At 41.9% G+C, this 21,096-nt stretch overlaps 1 protein-coding gene across 10 annotated transcripts in view; it reads right to left on the reverse strand.

Annotated features, from left to right (window-relative positions):
- Nucleotides 1-21,096, reverse strand: part of NCOA6 (nuclear receptor coactivator 6) — a 102,647-nt gene that overhangs the window by 14,374 nt on the left and 67,177 nt on the right. For 6 of the 10 annotated variants that reach the window (XM_004746578.3, XM_004746579.3, XM_004746580.3 and 3 more), the window contains 6 exons: nt 19,790-20,677; nt 17,605-17,751; nt 12,491-13,607; nt 9,783-9,904; nt 3,383-6,367; nt 412-480 (listed from right to left, as the gene is read on the reverse strand). In XM_004746578.3, coding sequence (XP_004746635.1) covers nt 412-480; nt 3,383-6,367; nt 9,783-9,904; nt 12,491-13,607; nt 17,605-17,751; nt 19,790-20,677 — 5,328 coding nt within the window. The remainder of the gene's footprint in view (nt 1-411; nt 481-3,382; nt 6,368-9,782; nt 9,905-12,490; nt 13,608-17,604; nt 17,752-19,789; nt 20,678-21,096) is intronic. The other 4 variants (XM_004746583.3, XM_004746582.3, XM_004746581.3 and 1 more) reach the window with 4 other exon arrangements.

Here is a 21,096-nt window from a genome sequence, read left to right on the forward strand (position 1 = left end):
ACAAGCCTCCACTGCTGTCACGAAAGGGCAGTTACTAGCTTAGTGCAGTAATGCTTGCCACCCCAGCGAACTGCCATATGCCAGTCAGTGAGGTGCCAGCTATGGGGGCCAGGCTCATGAGACAGGGCAAACTGTGCAACGGAAACCCAATAGCTGGGTGGCAGGCAGACAATGGGCACTGCAAAGTCCTTCTTGAGTTCCCCGGCTGACACCAGGAATGTATAAGACAGCAAGCTGGTCCAGGAAAAATTACATCAAAGAGTGCTGCACAAGCTCTGCCACTTGGCTGAATTCTGCCTGAAGCCAGTAGGTAAGAGAGTTTCAGCCACTTCTTGGCAACTTGAGGGCAGAAGCAGTTCCTTCATATGTAATCCATTCCACTTGGAGAAGATTTTCCAAAGCATGCCTTACCTGGTCTGGCAACAGACCCCTGCAATGTTGTGGCTGGAGTTTCCTTTGAGATTAAACTCGGTGAAGGGGCTAAGGCAAGGGGGAAAAAAATACAGGCCTTTTAGTTTCTTTTCTCAACAAAATAGAAAGCACTGACTAAATCAATAGCTAAGTAACTGCTAAAATACATATCCTCTTGGAGGAAATTTCAATTGCCTTGAAAGGACATTTCAAAACCTACTTAAAAAATTAGCTACCATACCACATGGTACCACAGACCACCAGCAGGGTTATTTGTTTTTCCCTTTTGTGTGTACAAAGATCAAGGAAGGAGGTGGTCATGAGGACAAAAGCACCCACAATTTTTGCTTCTTAGGGTCATGTTCTATCCAGTACTCTTAAAAAAAACTCCAAAGCATACCTTAGTAGGCAACCCAAACCACTTTCACAGGAACAATTATACCATTCACCTTAGCATTTAAAAACTTGTCTCATCCCTGTAAAGATTACCCCCCTTGAGACCTGAAATGAATCATACTATTTCTTTTATACTTTTCTACAGCACCTGGCAGAGTGTGATGGTCACAAAGCAGATATTCAATTCACATTTGATGAATGAATCATTTCATATGTCATTTACTTGTCTAACAAACAGTTACCAAGAACTCCCTAGAGGCAAGGGACTGTGCCAGGCACCTTTCAAGATCAATTATTCTTTCTGCCCATCAGGAGCACAGTCCAGTATCAAAGATAAGATACACACATGTGGTACACTGGAGTGCACTGGGATGTTATATAAAGATGATTCAAAAAGTCTAAAGTGTTATGGGAATCAGAAGCAAGGGAGATCAATTCTAGATTGAGAAAACTGATGGTACATTAGAGGGATAAACATCTGAATTATGCTTCAGAGGACAGAGAGTACTTAGGTCCTTGAAGAGGAATGGAACAGGATACACAATGTACTCTAGAATGGGAGCTTACTGGATCACACAGTAAAGATTAAGGGCACAGATACACCATAGACACTCAAGGATTATGTCCTCCCATCTTGACATTTCAGCCTAATATCTTAGATAAACCCTGTAACAGTAAGTTTTACCCGATTGTGGAAATTGTCAATTTTGTATATTTCTCTGCCTTCTTAGTCAATAATGCATTTTGTTAAGAATTTATTTTGGATGCTTATCTCATAAAGTTTAAAACTATACACCTTAACTTCTACTTTTAAATATAGTATTGGTTTCTCACATTTTCATGACAAAAACCCAGAAGCCTCTTGAAAAAGAACGGGAACAATCAACTAAAATTGAGATTTTTTTTTCCCCAACTACAGGTTCATCTACCCAAAGCTCATATAGTCCTCTAAGATTATATATGATCCAGAAAAACATATTTTTAACCACTTCACCATTATTCTCTTGATATGTGGGAGGAAAGTTCCCTGAAAGTAAGTACAATAGAAACACTTAATAGCAGAGAGTATGTTTAAATCACACCAGGTTTCTTCAATCTTAGGAGTTACCTACCTCCACAGAACTAGAACCAGAAACCTAGAACCCCCAGACCTGTCTCTGTCTCCGGTAAGGGCAGTGAACTCAAGGGCCTTTATCCCTCCTTGCATCCATCTCCAGCACTGAAGTAAAGAGGCAGAGACAAGGAGAATTAACCTTTCCAAAGCCCTCAGTGAGGTGGTGTGCTGGCCACTTTATGCTAAGTGCTCTCCTTGTATCTGTATAAATTTGGGGAGCAGGAATTATAGCCTCCATTTTATAGGTTTAGAAGAGGTTGAGGAATTTATCCAACTATGACTGGTAACCAGTGGGATTAGACTTTGAACTCTGATCACACCCTGAAGCTTGTATTCTTTCTGCCTCTCCATGTAGGTGCTTACCACTCAAAAATTTTTAGCTGCATTAAACAAGACAGGCACTATTTGCTGGCCTAGGATGTAAGTAAAGGTCTTTCTTAGCTTTGGCAGTGTGTGATTGGTTCCACTCTGTGGAAACAGAGTTTCTATAAAATTTAAGCCTCACAGAAGAAGGAACATGTATATGTGAGAGACAGAGTGTGAAGGGAGGAGGGGAGTTTTAAGGACACCAATGCTCCCATCATATGCCAACCTTCACAGTACATAAGAAATAATCTAGATCTACACAAATTGGAACGGTCTAATTTACAAAGAGACTGCATCAAAGAGAAATTGGTAATAACAATTATTTACATTTATTGATTACTATATTCTGTGCTAAGCATATTATATTACCTCACTGAATTCTTACAACTATTATCTCCATATTACAAAGAAGAAAACTCAAGTTTGGAGTAGTCAAGTAACTTGCCTAAACCCACAGGCGCTGTGATACTAACTCAAGCCTGTCTCTCAACCACTTTGCATCTCCTTTGTCTATTAATAATCATGAAACCTGGGTTTTTGTAAAGCTCTCCTCTGGAGTAGCCAGTCAGAAGGAACAGTCTCCAGGACAGAGCACCATGAGGAAGAGGCCATGAGAACCTGCTCTGAAACTGTCCAGAGCAAGTCATTATCACAGTAAGGCAAACTTGCAGAAGCTGCTATTCACCTTTAAGGGGCAATGTTAAACTGAAGGTTCACAGGATAGACTCTAAACAGATACTGAACTCTGAGCTTCAAGCCTCTCACCCACAGAATGGAGTCAGGGCAACTGACATGATTGGTATGGAGATGATGTGAGATAACGTGTGTAAAGAGCCTTCCTCGTAAAACGCAAACTTTATGCAAATGAAAGGCCTATCCCTATTTCAGGAGCTGAGAGAGAACCATGTTGATGAATGTAAACTTAACACGGGTCTTAAAGTATATTCCCCAATGTACTTCCAATAAATAAAACTCCCACTATTGCCATCTAGCCCATTCTTCTTCCTCCAAGTAAAAAGAAGTCATGCTTTCTTTTGTGGGATAGGTCATCAAAAACCTGACACGAGGAGATGATGCCAGGCCCCAAGTACATACCTATGCTGGGCAGAAGCTCTGGATGGGATCCCACTTTCTCCTCCACTAGGCCACCCGCAAGTGGCTCAGATGTTATGCCAACATGATTGTTTTTTGTGGCCGGCGCCGCAGAGATGAGCTCAGAGGGTACCAAAGTGGTTACTATTGAGCGTACATTGGTGGGGAGAGTACTGCCAGGTAAGCTGGGTCCTGCTGAGGTGGAGCCCGGGCCCACAGGGCTAGAGGTCATTTTTAGCAGAGTGGGTGCTGGGGGTGTTGGGGTTTTACTGTCCAGCTCTGTGGATAACTGCTCTGTTCCCATGAGCCCTGGAGTTGTGGTCTCTAGCCCTTGGCCTTCAGTCTCTCCGTCTGCACCATACTGCTCTTCCCCTTTCTCGAGAGAGCCTGTAACTTTCTTACATGCCTTGGTAAGCAATATCTGGCCGATTTTGTCCACTTTTCCTTTGCCCTTACCAGATGAGACTGGGCTTCGCCGGTTGACAGAGGAGCCTGGACTATTGGTCAAAAGGGGAGAAACCATTGTGGTTGACTGTGAAGAGGGCAGAGTGCTCTGATCTGCTGAGGTGCTCACCTGAGGACTAGCCTCATCTGGATTCAATTCTTTCACTTGCTGGACAGTGGGGTGAGGAGGGACAGCCGGAGAAGCGGTACAAGGCGGGGAAGGAAGCTGAACAGGGGTGGCTCGTGAGTTAAGGACTAAGGGTCGACCAGTCTGTATACTAGGAGCAGTACTACTGGAGGGGGCATTAGGCGGTACAGGAGCAGATGAAAATTTTATGTTCTGAGGTATGTGTAAAGGGCCAACAACTGCAACGGAGGGAGGCATCAAGCCGGAGTTGGTTGTCAGTGGGGCTGCAGGAATTGTGCTTGGCTGTGATCCTTTCATAACCTGAATTATTGAGGATGAATTGATAAAGACAGGTGTGATAAACTGAGGCCGGGCATTGGACTGAGCAGCTGACTGTCCCTCAGAAACCATAACCTTGCTTCCCACATTGGGCATTGTGACAACTGTTGACATCAGTGCAGACTGCAGGTGAGTTGGCAGAGCTGCTGATGTGTTAGCTGAAGTTGTGATAGGATTGGAAGTTACAAAAACAGTTATCTGATTTGGGGGCAAGGGAGTGGAGATGGCGGAAGAGCTGACAGGTCTTGACATTACTGGAGGGATGCTTGGTGCAACATTAGAACTGACCTCACTCAATTCTGGATGCACAAGGGTTGAACACGGCTCATTAGTATGAGGTAAATTTAGGGAATTAGAGGGTTCTTTAGAAGAAGACGGATCCTGCAGTGTGGGAATGACAGATGCTTTTTTCAGGTCCTCCCCAGAAACTACTGGAGGTGTTACTTCCAGATCTGTAAGCCCAGGGGGTTTAATGGTCACGTTAGGAGCTCCAGAGTTGTCAAGAAGTTGACTTAACGATGTCGGTGCTTCCCTCATAGCAGGAGACACCAAATTTTTGTTCTCTTCAACACTGGGCAGTTTGTTAGGATCCGGAGGTTGCCCATCCTTTTTAGATTGATCTTCAGGGACAACCATTTTAACTTCTTGGGCAGGGACTGCTTTGAGCTCAATGTTTACCTGCTCCTTCCTACCCTGGGAATTCTGGCAATCGCTGTCCTGAGGCACATTCAAGCTCTCCTTGTTATCCTCGAGAACACCCGCCACTGCAGCCACAGGCATGGTAGGATTCTGAGGATTTAGCCCGCTGTTGTTAGGGAAGCTCCCAGGTACAGGGGCATTGGCCAAAGGAGTGGGACTGGCCAATACGTTTCTTGGCAACTCCACATTTTGCAACAGGGTTGTGTTTGTTTGAGAAGCCAGAGTAAGTTTAGGGGTTTTTGAATTTTGTCTCCCAGGACTTGGGGTGGTTTTCCTACTGGACCCAGGGCTAGACCTGCGGCTGTTGCTTGGACTAGCCCGTTTTGTTGCTCCAGAATTAGACTGCTTTCCAGAATTCACCACCACAGACTCTAATTTGTGAGTTTGGGGGGCAGCAAAATTGGAAGGATTATTCATGGTAAGATTTGAAGGTGCCTGCCCAATGGCCTTTAGAGTTGTTGGATTTAGGCCCTGTTGATCAAAGCCCCTGTTTAAATTTGGCCTAGGAGGTAAAGGAATATTAATCTGTGGGGGGAAGAGTCCTGCTATGGAGGCATTGAGTCTTTCTGGTGACAGACTGATTTCTGAAGGTTCTGTGCTGGGAGGGCGATTGTTGGGTGTCTGAGGATAGTAGGGTCTGGGGCTGGCTCTGTTTGGTGTTTTAGGCCTAGAAGTCTGGGCCGGAGCAGCCACATTTGGAAAATGGTGGCCATGGGAGCTGGGCAGGGAATTTACAGGTGGTTGCTGGGGAGTTGCTCCTTGAGTTGCTGAAAGGGGCGATGGCCCAGGTTTTGGCCCTGTCATCATTAACTGATTTTGAGAAACTACTAAATGTGAAGGCATGTTGTTTGGGCCTCCTGAGACAGATGGTACTTCACTGCCACTTGCTTCAGGAAGTGAGGACATCTCTCCCAGCGGTGAGCTAGAAGGATTCTGGGGGTTCTCCTGGTATACCATTTTCCTTGAACTGCTTCCCAAAGGAGTATTCACAGGCATTGGCATTCTCTGTTTATCAGGTGACGGTGGCACGGAAGCAGGTCCTTGCAGACTGACCATAACAGGCACACTGCCACTCTGCTGCATGGGCATTCTCTGGGAGTCTGGGTTCAGGGGGCCCCGTGGCGGGTGGACACTCTGGGAGACTGGAAGCCTAACTGATTTGGGGTCCTGCTGCATCATGAGCATCATCATCATCTGCTGCTGCTGCTGCTGCTGCTGCTGCGACTGCGGCTGACTGGGAGGCGGTGGCTGCTGTGGCGGCGGCGGCAGCTGTGGCTGTGGCTGCTGTTGTGGTGGCTGTGGTGGGGCTGCCACATGCTGCATGAGCTGAGGAGGCATCTGCTGAAGTGGCCTCTGTTCAACTGGTTGAGAAGGATAACCTAAAACAAGCCCCCAAAATCAGGGAAGTTAGATTTTCGGCAAGAAAAGCTCTGCTACCTGTAGAGTACCGCCAGGCACTGCTCATCTAGGCAGCCTGGACCATGCACCAACAGCTCAGGCAGGCCCACTCCCAGGGTGGGGGGGCAGCTCCTCATTATCTGACATAGCAAAGGGCACACTGCTGAAGGAAACAAAAAGCGAAGCATCAAGAACCTGCAGCTCCTTAGTCTTCAGGGTGTGAATGAGCTACTACTGCACCATGACTCTGACAGACAGACACTGGGTGCTGTGTGCTCAACGTGGCCAAGTCTGTCCCGGCCACTCATTTGGAGAAAATGAGAACAATTCCCATCGACAGCAAGGAGCTGAGTACCCAGCACTGGGCTCTCACGTGGTCATAATAAATATGCCACTGTCCTTGTGAATGAGCCAAGGCATTTAGGATTCAATTTTTCTGTTATCACTAATTTTTTTAAGGCTAGATTTTGTGAAAACGCCAGCACTGAAGAGAGTCTTTTTATTCTTTCAACAGAAGTAAAACAGAAAATGTAAGGATTCAATTCCTTAAGAGAGATTTAAAATTACTCCAGTCTACTGGCTTCTCTATATACCATGCTGCATCCTTCAGGCTCAATCCTTTGGGGAACCCAACTGAATTAACGTGCCCCTCTGAAGTAAATCAGTTTACTAAATAGTAGGAGCTCATGGAAGCTGAAAATCAACTGAAGGCTCCAAGTTTTTTAAATGGATATTAATTTCCATTTACTTTCTTATATGTTAAAACTCTATTTGGAGAAATATTTTCTATGAATGCACAATGGGAGAATAAGCAAGCCAGAAGCATTGCCCTTAGGAATAAAAAATAATTTCGGGAAAAGAATCTGGGGGATAATGCCTTATAGATTTCCAGAAGGCAAGAGGTCAAATAATTCTTTTATGAAGATTTCACTCAGCATTTTAGAAACAAAGCCTTACACGATCAGCAGAAAAGAAAAATCATTAACCGGGAATAAAGGTGATTCCATGGGAAAAAGTGAGGATATAGCTGGGATACAATTTCAAAAACTAGATTTATTCCATTGTTGCATGAAAAATACATATGGAAAGTTTTAAGAAGGTGCAGTAATAAGAACATCTGGCTCTCGCAGTCGGCAGAAACGATGATTCAAGATTTTCACAGAGCAGCTATCAAATGCTGCTGATCCACAGAGTCAGACCCTATGGTCCATACCTGATCAATGTCTTCAGGCCAAAGATTTCCATGGCACCAATGAATACAATGTGCCAAATTCAGTTTTGAAGATTTTTTAAAAAATCCTTTTCTATTTTAGGTCCAAACTTTTTTACATTTATAGAGCCAATAATGTACGCCATTTCTGCAGGTTTAACTTGGGTTCCCATATTAAAATTGTCTCCTCTGTAGAAGTCCATTTTTGTTGGGCTATGACACAAATGTCTTTTATCTTTCAATCAGCCCACTAGGCAGCACAGTGAATACCAAAAAGAGCAGAACAGGTAATACAGCAGCCTCTCAAAAGTAATAGCTGAGGGCATGGCTGTTATAAAGGTTCCAGCAGCTGGAGGTAACAGTCCAAAGGGCACTAATGCTAAGACAGACTGGAGCTGCCATGACAGAATGGTGGAGAAGGAAAGCCAGAGCACACATGGTATTTATAACATAACCAAATGCCCTATTTATTAGTCAAGGGATGCAAATTCATATGCCTTTAGGCAACAGGCCAGTAGTGAAGAAGAGAAGTGGTGTGGTGTAAGACACTAGTAGTCCTGTGGACAGATCCAAACTGATCAGAATGGATATTTTGTCTAAAGGCATTTAAATTGAGGCTTTTTTGTTTGGTTTAAGACACTGCATGACAATTCAAAGACATAATAGGTCAAATTTAGCCTATAAGTTTCTAGTTTACAAACTATGGAAAAGACGCAATATGAGTGTAAGGATCTCTGGGATTCACATGAGAAGAACTCAGGTATGTCTGAGGGAAGAAAGGACCTTCCTCTTCATAATGCCTTCTGGATACACCTGTCAAGACAGGTGACTTACCCACCTCAACTGAGCTGCTGCATCTCACTGACTGGAAGTGTGGTGTGCCCATACAATTTGTAATACCACGAAGTAATGACATCATGATGTATTTACTTCTTTTTTTGATTCATTTTTAAAATACATAAATTAAGGGTAGATTGAAGTTTATTCCCCAAATAATGTCATTCTCACTTACATGCCAAAATGGTGTAATAACTAGTGAGGAAAAAACAAAACATAATCCTTTGTATACACAGGGGAGAGTGACCTAAGTATAACAGGCTTGTTTGTCTTTAACTGGGTCACAGGAGAATATGGTTACAAATCACTGCTCAGGCCAACAGTAACAAGTATAGAGATACTGTGGCAGCTGGCCTTAGTTCTTCTATAACACCTAAGTTGGAATAAATAAATTTTTGGAGCTTTTTTCCCCCCAACATTTAGAGGATAATATTATTTTATAGTCAGAAAGGGGAATAACATAGAGGGCTTCAATAATACTGACCCTATTTATTATTCAGTTGGGTGGTAGGTATATAAGTGTCTTTTTTTATTACTCTCATATAGATTTTAGGCTTAAAGATTCTTAATAAAATTGCTATTAAAAAATCTTATTGTAAACCCGTTCTTTGCTTTGAGAAAACCCTAGCAGGAAAGGCTGCAAGAAAGGCAGGCAAGCAGGATTAGAGTGAAAACATCTTTCCATTTAATCTTAAATCTGTTTTGATGCCAACTAGAACCTTGATACTGACAAGAATAAAGAGGCACTTGACATTTCAGTCTGATTTTATGAGGGCTTAAAATAATGAAGACTAATCTAAGCAGTATATATACAGTTGACCCTTGAACAATGTGGGGGTTAGCAACACTAACCCCCCAAGGCAATTCAAAAATTCACATATAACTTTGACTCCCCCAAAACTTAAATACTAATAGCCTACCTGCTGTCTGGAAGCCTTACTGATAACATAAATAATCCATTAACATGTATTTTTGTTATATGTATTATATACTATATTCTTACAGTAAAGTCAGCTAGAGAAAAAAATGTTAGTAAGAAAGTAAGAAAGAGAGAATACATTTACAGTACTGTATTTATTGAAAAAAATTTCTATGTAAGCAGACCCATCCATTTCAAACATGATGTTTCAGGGTCAACTGTATATACCACATATATACACAAGCTTCAGAAGTTATGTTTGAAATTTTCACTTACTATCAAAGCAAAGTTTCCAAATATTAGATACATTTTATCTCTAAAGAAGCCTAGTGAGGAGACAAAATAAAATACTATTGTTTCCTTGAAAAGAAACTTTGTACTGCTGTATAAATGATGAAAAGTATATAATCTTTAGCTAACATTTTATCACCTGGTGGTCGGTTTGAAAACTCTGTCAGTTTAGGGCCCGAGTTGTCCAAGTTAATTCCTTGTTCTCCTGGCAATGGCTGCTGATCGGCCTCTTCCAGCCCAGCTGGGCGAGTATCTGGGGTACTAAAAAATAAATTACACATTTGACAGTAAGTTGCATAGTTTATACCATGAAACTAGCTTAACCTCTCCCCTATTTCTGAAGAAGTAATATCTGTTTGCATTACCATCCTTATCAGTACATACATCTCTCTAGTCTGATAAAATAGTCAATATTGGGCATAAAAATAATCCAGCATAAAAAATCTACTTAACCTAATAGTATGGCCATTTATTCGAAGTGCTTTCTTCAAATTTCTGACATGATTTTCATGTAATCATCCATCCTTCAGATGTTTTAAGACCTGATCATAGTTTGCACTATCAACATTACAAAGTACTATTTTTGTGAAACCACACTATCTTTGGTGTAGTTATCAAGGTCAGTTGGGGAGTCCAGATTATTTCTTTTGTGTGGATAATTCATAACACCTTGCAAAAGTTGTAGGCTGGCTGATAAAAATGGTATTTGGACAATAAAGAAAAATGGAGAATACTAAAACAAGCTAATTAATTCTGCTAAATGAGTATTTGCAGACATCCCCATTAGCTTTGGGATGCTTTCGTTTTTACCTGGTTGTAACTCAGAATTTCTAGTGGGGAAAAAGAAATGAAAAAAAAATGTTATTACCAACAACCAAATTCCCAAAGAACCGGCAGCTCATATCCATTTGGTTTGGAATCTTACTCCTAGCTGCACCTTTCTTCCTTATCTTTAGCTTCCCTTTGCCCTGATGTCAGTCACCACTTTTAGACAGTATTTGATCTCATTATATTCTGTGCAGTTTCTAAGTCTTACCTTAAATTCATTTAAAAAAGTTCTAGCACATGGAAATTTAGAATGTGATGCAGGTCCTTAGCACATCCAGATGGCTGTATCAATTTGTTTCTTCTATGACTTCCCCCTCACTTCAAATTGTAAGGATTCTGTAGGTCTCTTTGCTTACATAGAACTGCACTGCTAAAAAAAATTATCAGATATCTGATCCAGCCACCTCATGTTATGGACGAGAAACAAAGGCCCAGAGAGGTGTAAGAGGCCCATGGTTCCACAGTGAGCTACTGGTAGAGTTAGGAGCAGGTGCTCTTCCTATTATACATACTGACTCCCTTTCCTAGAAACCCTGATGCTATATAAGGGCCTTTTCACAATTTCTGGCTTCAAGAATTAGCAATCTCTCGGGGCTGATGAAGACAGCAAGAATGCATACTAAAGGCAACCAAATAACCTTGCAATTTTACTCTTAGACTACTGGGAGGAATAAATACCCTCCCAGTATAGCAGGTTGATAGCCGTAAAGAATTTAACTTAGAGTTACTGGAAAAATTAGATAATTGAAGGTCTTATTAGGTCTGAATTCAGGAAAATATAGTTTGTTAATATACAGTTATAGACTTTTAGAAGATTTAAGAAGCAGCAAGTGAGCATGGTGTAATATTAAAGTCAAAGAAATATTGTGGGAAGGCATGGAGACAGTCTGTTTTACTTTGAACATTTATGGCTATTTAACTAAAACTTGCCTATTCTACAGTTCTAGCAATTTGTTTTGATTAACCAATTTTTACAACTGTTAGTCACTATTCCCTATTAACAAATGTCTCTGAATTCTAATTTTATGATTTAAGGCAGAAAACCCAGTTTAATCAATACTCCTTCTGGAAACATTTTATCAAAGCCAAAAATGTGATTATTAACTTAGTTTCAAGACATGCCATACAAATTAATTTTTCTTCCTGCTGTGATCTTGTGAAAGAACTCACCCAGAGAAACTTTACTTAAAGGGTAACAAATTTAAAACGTCCAACCAACGTAAAACGAAGTTTTAAGCTTCTATGGATGATGGGAGCCTTTTAAGGAAAGGCATTTGTACAGAAAAACTATTTCTTTTTTTTTTTTCTTACAGTAGGCTCCATGCCCAGCACACAGCCCAACACGAGGCTTGAACCCACAAGCCCGAGATCAAGACCTGATTTGAGATCAAGAATCAGATGCTTAAATGACTGAGCCACCCAGGCACCCCTGAAAAACTATTTCTATTTGAGACAGCGAGGAATCTCCATAAATTGTTTATATATCTAAAACACACTTGGACTTTCTGGCTACCCAACAGCCATTAATAGCCTGAACTGCTTTGTGGAGGTACAATATGGTAGCACTGGCTACTTTTCAGTGTCCATGTGCCACAATCCCCCTAAGACTATAGACTTAAGAGACATTTATCAGTCAATTGCAATATAAACCATGTCTGAATCCTTATATGAACAAACTATAAAAAAAAGAATTAAGATAGAGAAATTTGAACATTGTCCAAATATGTGAGAATATGAAGTACTGGCTTTTCTACATGTTAATGGTATAGTGTATTCATTAAAAAACAAAAACAAAAACAAAAACCAACCATCCTTATCTTTCAGAGATACATAGTACTGAAATATTTAAAGTCAAATCAAAAAGGTAATGGGGAAATGAAGGCAAGATAGGCTATGAATTGATAATTGTTGAAGCAGAGGAATTTCATACTGTTCTAATTTTATATACGTTTAAAATTTTCCATCAAGTAAGTCCACATAGAAATAAATAAGATTCGAGGTGAAACTACCACAACCTACTTTAGGTCTTGCTGACTATTTTTCTTCTTCCGAGGGGGTTTCTTCTTCTTCGGTTTATTTGCGTTGGTATTATTTTGCTTATTGTTTACCCCAAAATGGCCCGCAGAGATGTCACTCTGCAGTAAGTTGACCAACAATGGGCTTGTTAGTGTGACATCCTTATTGACTGGGAAGCCTGGATTCTGACCACAGGACATCTGATTTCCATTGGGTGCTCCACTGAAAGGTGCATTGAAAGGCATCCCGTGGCCTGAGAAGTGGTTTCCCGAGGCACTGTTTCCCTGCATGGCCTGCACGTGGGGGGGAACCATGTTGCTTTGTTGCATGCTAACATCAGGCATCATCTGAGACAAACTGACATCGTTGTTTGCTGTAGTAGCAGGATCACCATGCTGCTGGGCCAAGTGTGGGCTGGGTCCTGGTGGTCGCAAGACCTGCCCCTGAATCCCCATAACCTGAGATGGACTGTTGTTCACGGGCCCTTGCTGTGGCAGCATCTGTCCTGATATCTGTCCCGTAAACTGCACCATGTTTCCTTGCATGTTTGGAGTTGGTCCCCTCATTATCTGTGCTGGTCCCGGCATGACATTGGATTGGTTCTGAGTGTTAAACTGCTGCTTATTCCCCTGCATCTGATTGGTCATTATCTGCTCTATCATTGGGTTCTGTTGGAGTAAAACTTGGCCCTGAGGCCCCATCATCTGGTTATGTGGTGCCATCATTTGTGGGCCCTGCTGGGGAAGAATCTGCTTGGGTGGGGTCATCCTTTGAGGCGAGGGCCCAAGATTTTGGTTTTGAGGGTTCACCATCATCTGGCCCTGAGGCATAAGCTGGGCCCTTGAAAGGATCATAGGGTTCTGAGGGTTCAAGGTTCCTTGTTGCTGGACCATCTGGCCCTGGGAGGGCACAATCTGCTGGTGCATGCTCATCAGCTGAGATGGTGGGCCCTGCTGAGGCTGGCCTTGCATGTTGCCGAGGTTCACCTGAGGAACCCCAGAACTACCAGCCTGCTGGTTGTTCATGTTGCCATGAATTCCCATGAGGCTGGGCTGCATCATATTGGGTGGCCCATGAGACACCTGCATCTGGTTTTGAGGAGGACCAGCTCCTTGCCCACCTAAAAAGAGAAAAAGAAAGGACAGTTTCAAAAAGAAATAGTCTTATCTTATTGATATTAAGATACTCAAATTATTAATTGGAAAAACACTGATCACCCACATGTCCACTGACCAACAAAAACAAATATGTTGGGGCGCCTGGGTGGCTCAGTGGGTTAAGCCGCTGCCTTCGGCTCAGGTCATGATCTCAGGGTCCTGGGATCGAGTCCCGCATCGGGCTCTCTGCTCAGCAGGGAGCCTGCTTCCCCCTCTCTCTCTGCCTGCCTCTCCATCTACTTGTGATTTCTCTCCGTCAAAAAAAAAAAAAAAAAAAAAATCTTTAAAAAAAAAAAAACAAATATGTTGGGCTTCACATATTTTCTGTGGCTTTTATTTTTTTTTTTAATTTAGTGAGTGAGATTCATTTATTTGAGAGAGAGGGAGAGAGAGAGATGGCAAGAGGGAGGGGCAGAGAGAGAGGGAGAGAGAATCTCAAGCAGACTCCCTGCTGACCTCAGAACCCAACGTGGGGCTCAATCCCAGGACTCTGAGATCATTACCTAAGCTGTAATCAAAAGTCAGATGCTCAATGAACTGAGCCACCTAGGCACCCCTTCTGTGGCTTTTCTAAGTATGGAGCTATGACTTTGGAATGATTGTTTACATTCCCAATGACCATACAAGAGAAGGGGAAATTGTTTCTTTACTCCTATTTGTTACCTTAAAGATAAGATTACTCTTTTCAGATTAAACAGAAAGGCAGCTTCTCATTATTTAAAAATGACATGTAGCTACTTTAAGGTGAAAAAAAAATTAATGAAAAGCACTGTAGGCTAGTGAAATAAGCTCTGCTTTAGAGAAGTCCAGGAAACAACAAATGTGATGCATTCTCTTGGAAAAATCTTGACAATATTGAGAAGATATTTAAAAAATGCTTCTTGGAAAATGAATGACTCTCAAAGATTATATGTGTTGTACCTGGATGCTGTACATGAAAAGAAAGAACACTTAATACCTCCTGAGGACAGGTCTTCTCTGCCCCAATGTGGTAATATTATTATTTTTTAAAAGATTTTACTTATTTATTTGAAAGAGAGAGACTGACAGAGCAGGAATGGGGAGAAGAAGGAGAAGTAGGTTCCCACCGAGCAGGGAGCCCAATGTGGGGCTCAATCCCAGGACCCTGAGATCATGACCCGAGCCAAAGACAGAGGCTTAATCCACTGAACCACCCAGGTGCCCCAGGTAAAAATTATTTAATCCTGATCTGGAAGCTGGGACTCAACTGACAGACAACCCAGAAGCTGCAGACAGAGAACAATTAACAAGGGATATTACAACTTCACTGACCCTCCCCTATGGTGGTCCCTGATGGATCATATGGGACATGTCCTAGTTGTCTTGGTTCTTTCTTTTTTTTTTTTTTTAAAGATTTTATTTATTTGTCAGAGAGAGGGAAAGAGAGTGAGCACAGGCAGACAGAATGGCAGGCAGAGGCATAGGGAGAAGCAGGCTCCCTGCCAAGCAAGGAGCCCGATGTGGGACTCGATCCCAGGACGCTGGGATCATGACCTGAGCCGAAGGCAGCTGCTTAACCAACTGAGCCACCCAGGCGTCCCGTCTTGGTTATTTCTAATTTAGACAAGGACACTGCAGCTGACTTGCTACAGTGTTTACTTATTGCTGAGTCTTTGGGATCTTCCTATAGTTGCCTGCAGTATATCCCCCTTTTTACTGAATAACCCTCTAGAGTATTTTATCTCTCTTTTCTTTGTAACTTTTAAGTGTGGACTAGAAAGTGGCAGCCATATGAAGTTATGAGACCAGTCCATGCACCAGCCAGGGAGACACGGGATGAACTCTACCTTGTTTACATTACCTAGAGTTTCTAAACTAGCCTTGTAAACTCTTTTAAAAAATGTTTTTGGGGACGCCTGGGTGGCTCAGTTGGTTGAGCAGCTGCCTTCGGCTCAGATCATGATCCCAGCCTCCTGGGATCGAGTCCCACATCGGGCTCCTTGCTCGGCAGGGAGCCTGCTTATCCCTCTGCCTCTGCCTGCCATTCTGTCTGCCTGTGCTTGCTCTCTCCCCCCATCTCTCTCTGATAAATAAATAAAATCTTTAAAAAAAATTTTTTTAAATGTTTTTGTTTCATTTTTATTTTTGAGAGAGAGAGAATGGTGGTAGGTACGGAGGGAGGGAGAGAATCCCAAGCAGGCTCCACGTCCAGCACGGAGCTGGACATGGGGCTCAATCCCATAATATAAGCAAAATCAAGAGTCAGATGTTTAACTGACGGAGCCACCCAAGTGCCCCTAGCCTTATAAACTCTTAACTTGAACCCCGTGACCACTATATATACCATACACACTGAAAATACCAGTTTATAGTCATTTGATCAATATTTATTTATTGAGCACCTAATATGTACAAGATACTTCTGGTGCTAAAGTAGTATCAGTAACAAGATAAATCTCATCCCTGATTCCTTGGAGTTGGCAAGAGACACTAACAGAGACAAGCATTTTTTCAGGAAGAAGTAAAAGCTAATAAGAGAAATAAAGTAGGGTAAGAGACAGGAGTAGAACTAGCTTAGGATAAATGGGGAAATCGGAAAAATACGTGCATGTAGAGGGCACCACATAAAAAGAAAAAATAGCTGGCTTGGGTGAAAGAATTATGAATGATTTTATCACTGTTTTATAACCTCCTACAAAACTCATGAATTCACATAACTCAGGAATGCAGTTTTGCCATTAGCAGATAGGGCAAGTCAAGTAGTTTGCCTACACTTCTCTCACCCTTAATGAGGTAGTTTGAACTTCTAAAAAAAAAAATTAAGTTAGAACTTTCTTGCTCTTTAGTGATTTACAGTTAAAGTTGGAACCACGTAACTAAATTAATTCCAAGTGGGTTGGGGAATTCTTCACAGAAACTATTTATGCTACCTCAGTCCAAACTGAGAAACGATAAGATTAGTCATGTGGTACCTAAGTAACCAGGAACACAAAAGCTGGGCATATATAACACTGCTTGTGTTCTAAAAAGAACACAAATTCTTTTTAGCCATTACAAATTCTTTTTTAGCCATTTTTAGCTATTGTGTTCCATCCTATTTCCTCTCCAAAACTACTTATAAACAATACACTGTTGGCATTAAATCTATTATTGATTGAAGTCTGGCCTTCAAACACTACATTGTAAACCAGAATTTAAACATTCTGCATAAACAAAGCTAATATGTACTGCAGTTAGATTTAAAAAGTTGCAGTTCCTCCAAAATGCCATGTGCCTCTGTGCTTCTATACCTATAGTTTCCTTTGCCAGAAATGTCTTTTGCCCTTTTATTAACTTGGGAGCTGGAAAACTATGGCCCATGGGCCAAATCAACTGCCAGTTTCTAAATAAACAGTGTTTGGGACACTGCCATGCTCATTTGTCATATTGTTAATGGCTACTTTTGTGCTATGACAGCAGAGTTAAGTAGTTGCAATAGTGACTATATAATCTGGAAAGACTGAAATCTTTACTACCTGGAGTCCTTTACAGAAAAAAAAACCGCTGATCCCTGCTCAAACTCAGGTTTCATTTTTCTTTTCTTCTTCTTCTATTTTTTTTTTTTTAAGATTTTGTTTATTTATTGGAAAGATACAGAGAGAGAGCTAAAGAGCACAAGTCAGGGAGAAGGACCAGCAGCCTCCCTGCAGAGCAGGGAGCCCAATGTGGGACTCCATCCCAGTACCCTGGGATCATTACCTGAGCTAAAGGCAGATGCTTAACCGACTGCACCACCCAGGTGCCCCTCAAGTTCCATTTTCTTTCCGTAGGTGCTTTTAGGTTCCCAAGACACTGTACCTACATTTGCCGTATCAGTTATTGCCCTTTAAGAATAATTTTGGTTTGAGATTAAGGGAAAGGGCCAGGATTTATACTTATCCATATATTCTTATTGCCTATCACGGTATCTAGCACACAATGCTCAATAAATGCTGTCCGAATAAAGCACAGAAAACAAACCTGCATGCTGGACATTTTGATTTGCTTGCAGCTGAGGGGCTCCTGAATTCCCAGGGGTGGTTGCTGTGGTCGAAGGCACCTGACCTTGCATAAAGTTCGGATTGGCCTGTCCTGCTGAGAAGCCAGGTGGGAGGCGTTTAGGCATTCCTTAATAGAAAACAATGAGTAAGGCAGTTACCTAGCAAATTTATACTCTTGCTTAGATGTGGAATGAATAAGGAAGGATGAGCTGCATGAAGTCTCCACTGGCTTAGCTTTCTCTGTCACACTGGTAGGATCTTTAATAATAAGGTTGGGAAAGATGGTTAAAAAAATCAACACAATCTCTTACATGAGCATTGTCAAAATGAAAAAGAAATACTAAAAAATTTACACTTAGAACATGCCAAGGAAGAGATGGCAATCTGCTCCCTAAATGTGATCTGAGGGCCACGTCACAGCAAGGTTTAGGGCTCACTTTTCACTATAATACAACAGACCCCAAAACTTTACATACTTTAACATAGGCACCAAACGAATATGCTAAATTCTCTCATATTCAAACAAATTGATCAGAGATGCTATAAAACAAAGAGCTGGGTCCTGATACTAATGACAGGTGATTTTTTTTTCCATTGAAGGAAATGGATGACAATCTCTTTTGTGGAAATTTCCCCAAATATTGTGCTTATCTCTTGGGAAGAGACAGGAAATTAGAAACAATCCATAGGAGCTTCCAAGTGAGGCTATATTAAATTATCATCATGCCTTCCCCTTTTAAGGTTTGCTGTAATTCCGACAGCTATGGTACCAAAAGCCGTGCTCTAATGGAATCTTACGAACATATTACTTCCTCTTATAGGAAAGTTTAATTTCAGAAAACAGATCTGTAAGAAGGAGGATCTCAGAACCCACTCATTGTTTATAACACAGGCCTTGATGTGGCCAGATCACCTAGGTGAGCACATCATCTGCTCTATGAAAGCATCAAGACCTAAAGCTCACTTAAAAAATTTTGTATTAGTCCATTTATTTTTAAGGACCAAATTTCAATGTCCTGAAAACACTGTGTAAACAAATATACACTTGTCCTTTCCTTAGCAGTGACAAGCCTCCATTTGCATACTTCCACTGTAATTAAATCAGTAATCACATTTGTAGGAGGGACTACCCCGCTTCCACTGATCCAGAGCTACATGCCCAGAACAGTGAATTTGGAGCTGAAACATTCTTGCATTTTCTAAAAACTTCTTAGGATTCAAATATTATAGCCTGCAAGTCAGCAAAATTAATTACAAGAGAGTGAAAAGACTGATGAGCAACTTAATTTCACCAGAAACTATGAGAACATGCCTTTGCTATGTTGCACTAAAGATAAAGATGCAAGGGGTTTTTTCTGGGTAGGCAATGGGTGTCTTTTGGTGGGGACATGTTTATCAGATGACAGTATTACTGATACTCTCTATACCTTACTGAAAAGCTCCAAGCACATTCATGTGCACTAGATCAATGATTAATAAGAATAAATAATAAACATGGAGATGGATAAGTTTTACTGTAATCGTTTTACCTCTCACACATTAAGCTCCATTGCTTTTTCTTCATACAAGAGGCACCTTACAAAATAAATAAATAAATCTCCTTTAGGTATAACTGGTGGAACTCCCTCTCTAAGGAGCAGGCATTGGCATTATAAAATTATAAAAGTCAATGATTTCTGAACTTATTCCCCTTTAACACTTTAATCAAATTTAACAAATACCATGCTTACTACTTTACTAAGATTATCAAAATTGGAAACTTGAAGGGACTTTTCCCCCAAAGACCCTGTATTTATTTTTTCATTTTTGCTCTACTGCACACTCTTACTTTTTTTTCCAACAGCTGAGAAGTTTAAGTTAATACAATGCATGTTTCTTCTGGACATCTTAATTTATTAGTCCAAGATCAAGCAAAAATAATTTGAAAAACAAAATGGAAATTTCTATATTGAATTTTACCTGCATTTTTATCCAGAGGGCTAGCTTAAATGTAATCAGTAAGATGCTGCATAATGTATCAAGTTAACTAAGTTATATTAAGTGTCACCACTACATCCACAAAGTCAAAAAATTACATCCTCCCTCCATTAACTCTAAAGATTGAAGTTCTATTAAGATCTATCTCCAGTAAATTTACCAACACAAATAGCTTCAGTGTTCCTCACCTCCTAGGCCTGGATGTAAACTCTGTGGCCCCTGGTTTGGTGGTTGCTGCTGCATCACCATGAAGTTAGGTGGCACATTTCCCTGTTGAACCATAGGATTCCGACCGGGAGAGCTGACAGGCTGCTGAAATCCCTGGGGAAGTGGGTTATTTTGAGGTGGCCTTGGTCCCATCTGCTGCTGAGTTTGGTTAACCGTTGGGGAGGATGCAGGGGATCCCTGCTGGAAGGAGGAGGGTGAGGAGGCAGGAGACTTGTTGGTGAGGTGGGGCTGCTGCAGGGGGGTTGGGACCCTGGAGGGCCCTCCCTGCAAGCTCTTCATCTGAGGAGCTGTGAACTGGCCTGGGTTGCTCATCTGAGGAAAGTTTGTATGGGCTTGTGAGGCCTGCTGGCTGCCAAAGGGATATGGAGGGGGAGGGTGGGAAGGTGTCTGTACCGTGGCTAAGGATGGTCTTGCCTGGAGTTGCTGTTGCATTGGGCCAGGCAAGGGAGCCTTCTTCCACCCTTGGCTTGCAGTCATTGCGCCCAGAGAACCCTGGGCTGGAGGAGGCTGAAGGGCTCCAGAAGGCAGCTGGTTCCAGCCTGGAGGAACAGGCACCTGAGTTGGGGCAGTAAACTGGGTTCGAATTCCCTGTGGCTGTTGCTGCTGATGTTGCTGTGGGGGTCTTGCCTGTAGCTGCTGCTGCTGCTGCTGCTGTTGCTGCTGTTGCTGCTGCTGCTGTTGCTGCTGCTGCTGCTGCTGCTGCTGCTGCTGCAGCTGGGGAAAATTAGCTGGGTTCATTTGTCTGTTCACAGGGACAGGCTGCATTGGGTGGTGCGGGGGAGCTAAAGATCCTGAGGGGTGATTCTGTGGCTGTATATGGAGCCCAGAGAGGAGTGGATCCATTGCATCTGTTTAAAGACAGTTAACAAAGCAATAATTAAATTACTGCAACCTAGATCCTACAGCAGTAGTAAATCTCCTGGTTCCTTCAATGAGATGCTTGTTAGCACCTTCTATATGCAAAGCAACATAACAAGGTGACGGAAAGGTAAGTATTATCTAGAAAGAGCTTATGGTTCAAAAGTGGGTAAAAGAGCCAAAAATAAAATGTGGAGAGCAGTATTTTCCAAAGCATATCCTGGAGGAACTTCTTCAGTCATTAGCGTTACAAGAAAACAAAATAACAAAATAAAATATAGTCAGTTAGGTTTGGGGAACAATTGAACCTAACCAGCTTAGAAGGGCTTCTTCACTGCAGGACTTTTAGCGTCTCCAAGAGGTTAACTGTGAATCTCTAAGAGGAAGGATAAAGCATGAAGCATTTACG

Source organism: Mustela putorius, unplaced genomic scaffold, assembly GCF_011764305.1.
Source record: "Mustela putorius furo isolate JIRA1106 unplaced genomic scaffold, ASM1176430v1.1 tig00000743_pilon_pilon_pilon, whole genome shotgun sequence".
Classification (NCBI taxonomy): Eukaryota; Metazoa; Chordata; class Mammalia; order Carnivora; family Mustelidae; genus Mustela; species Mustela putorius.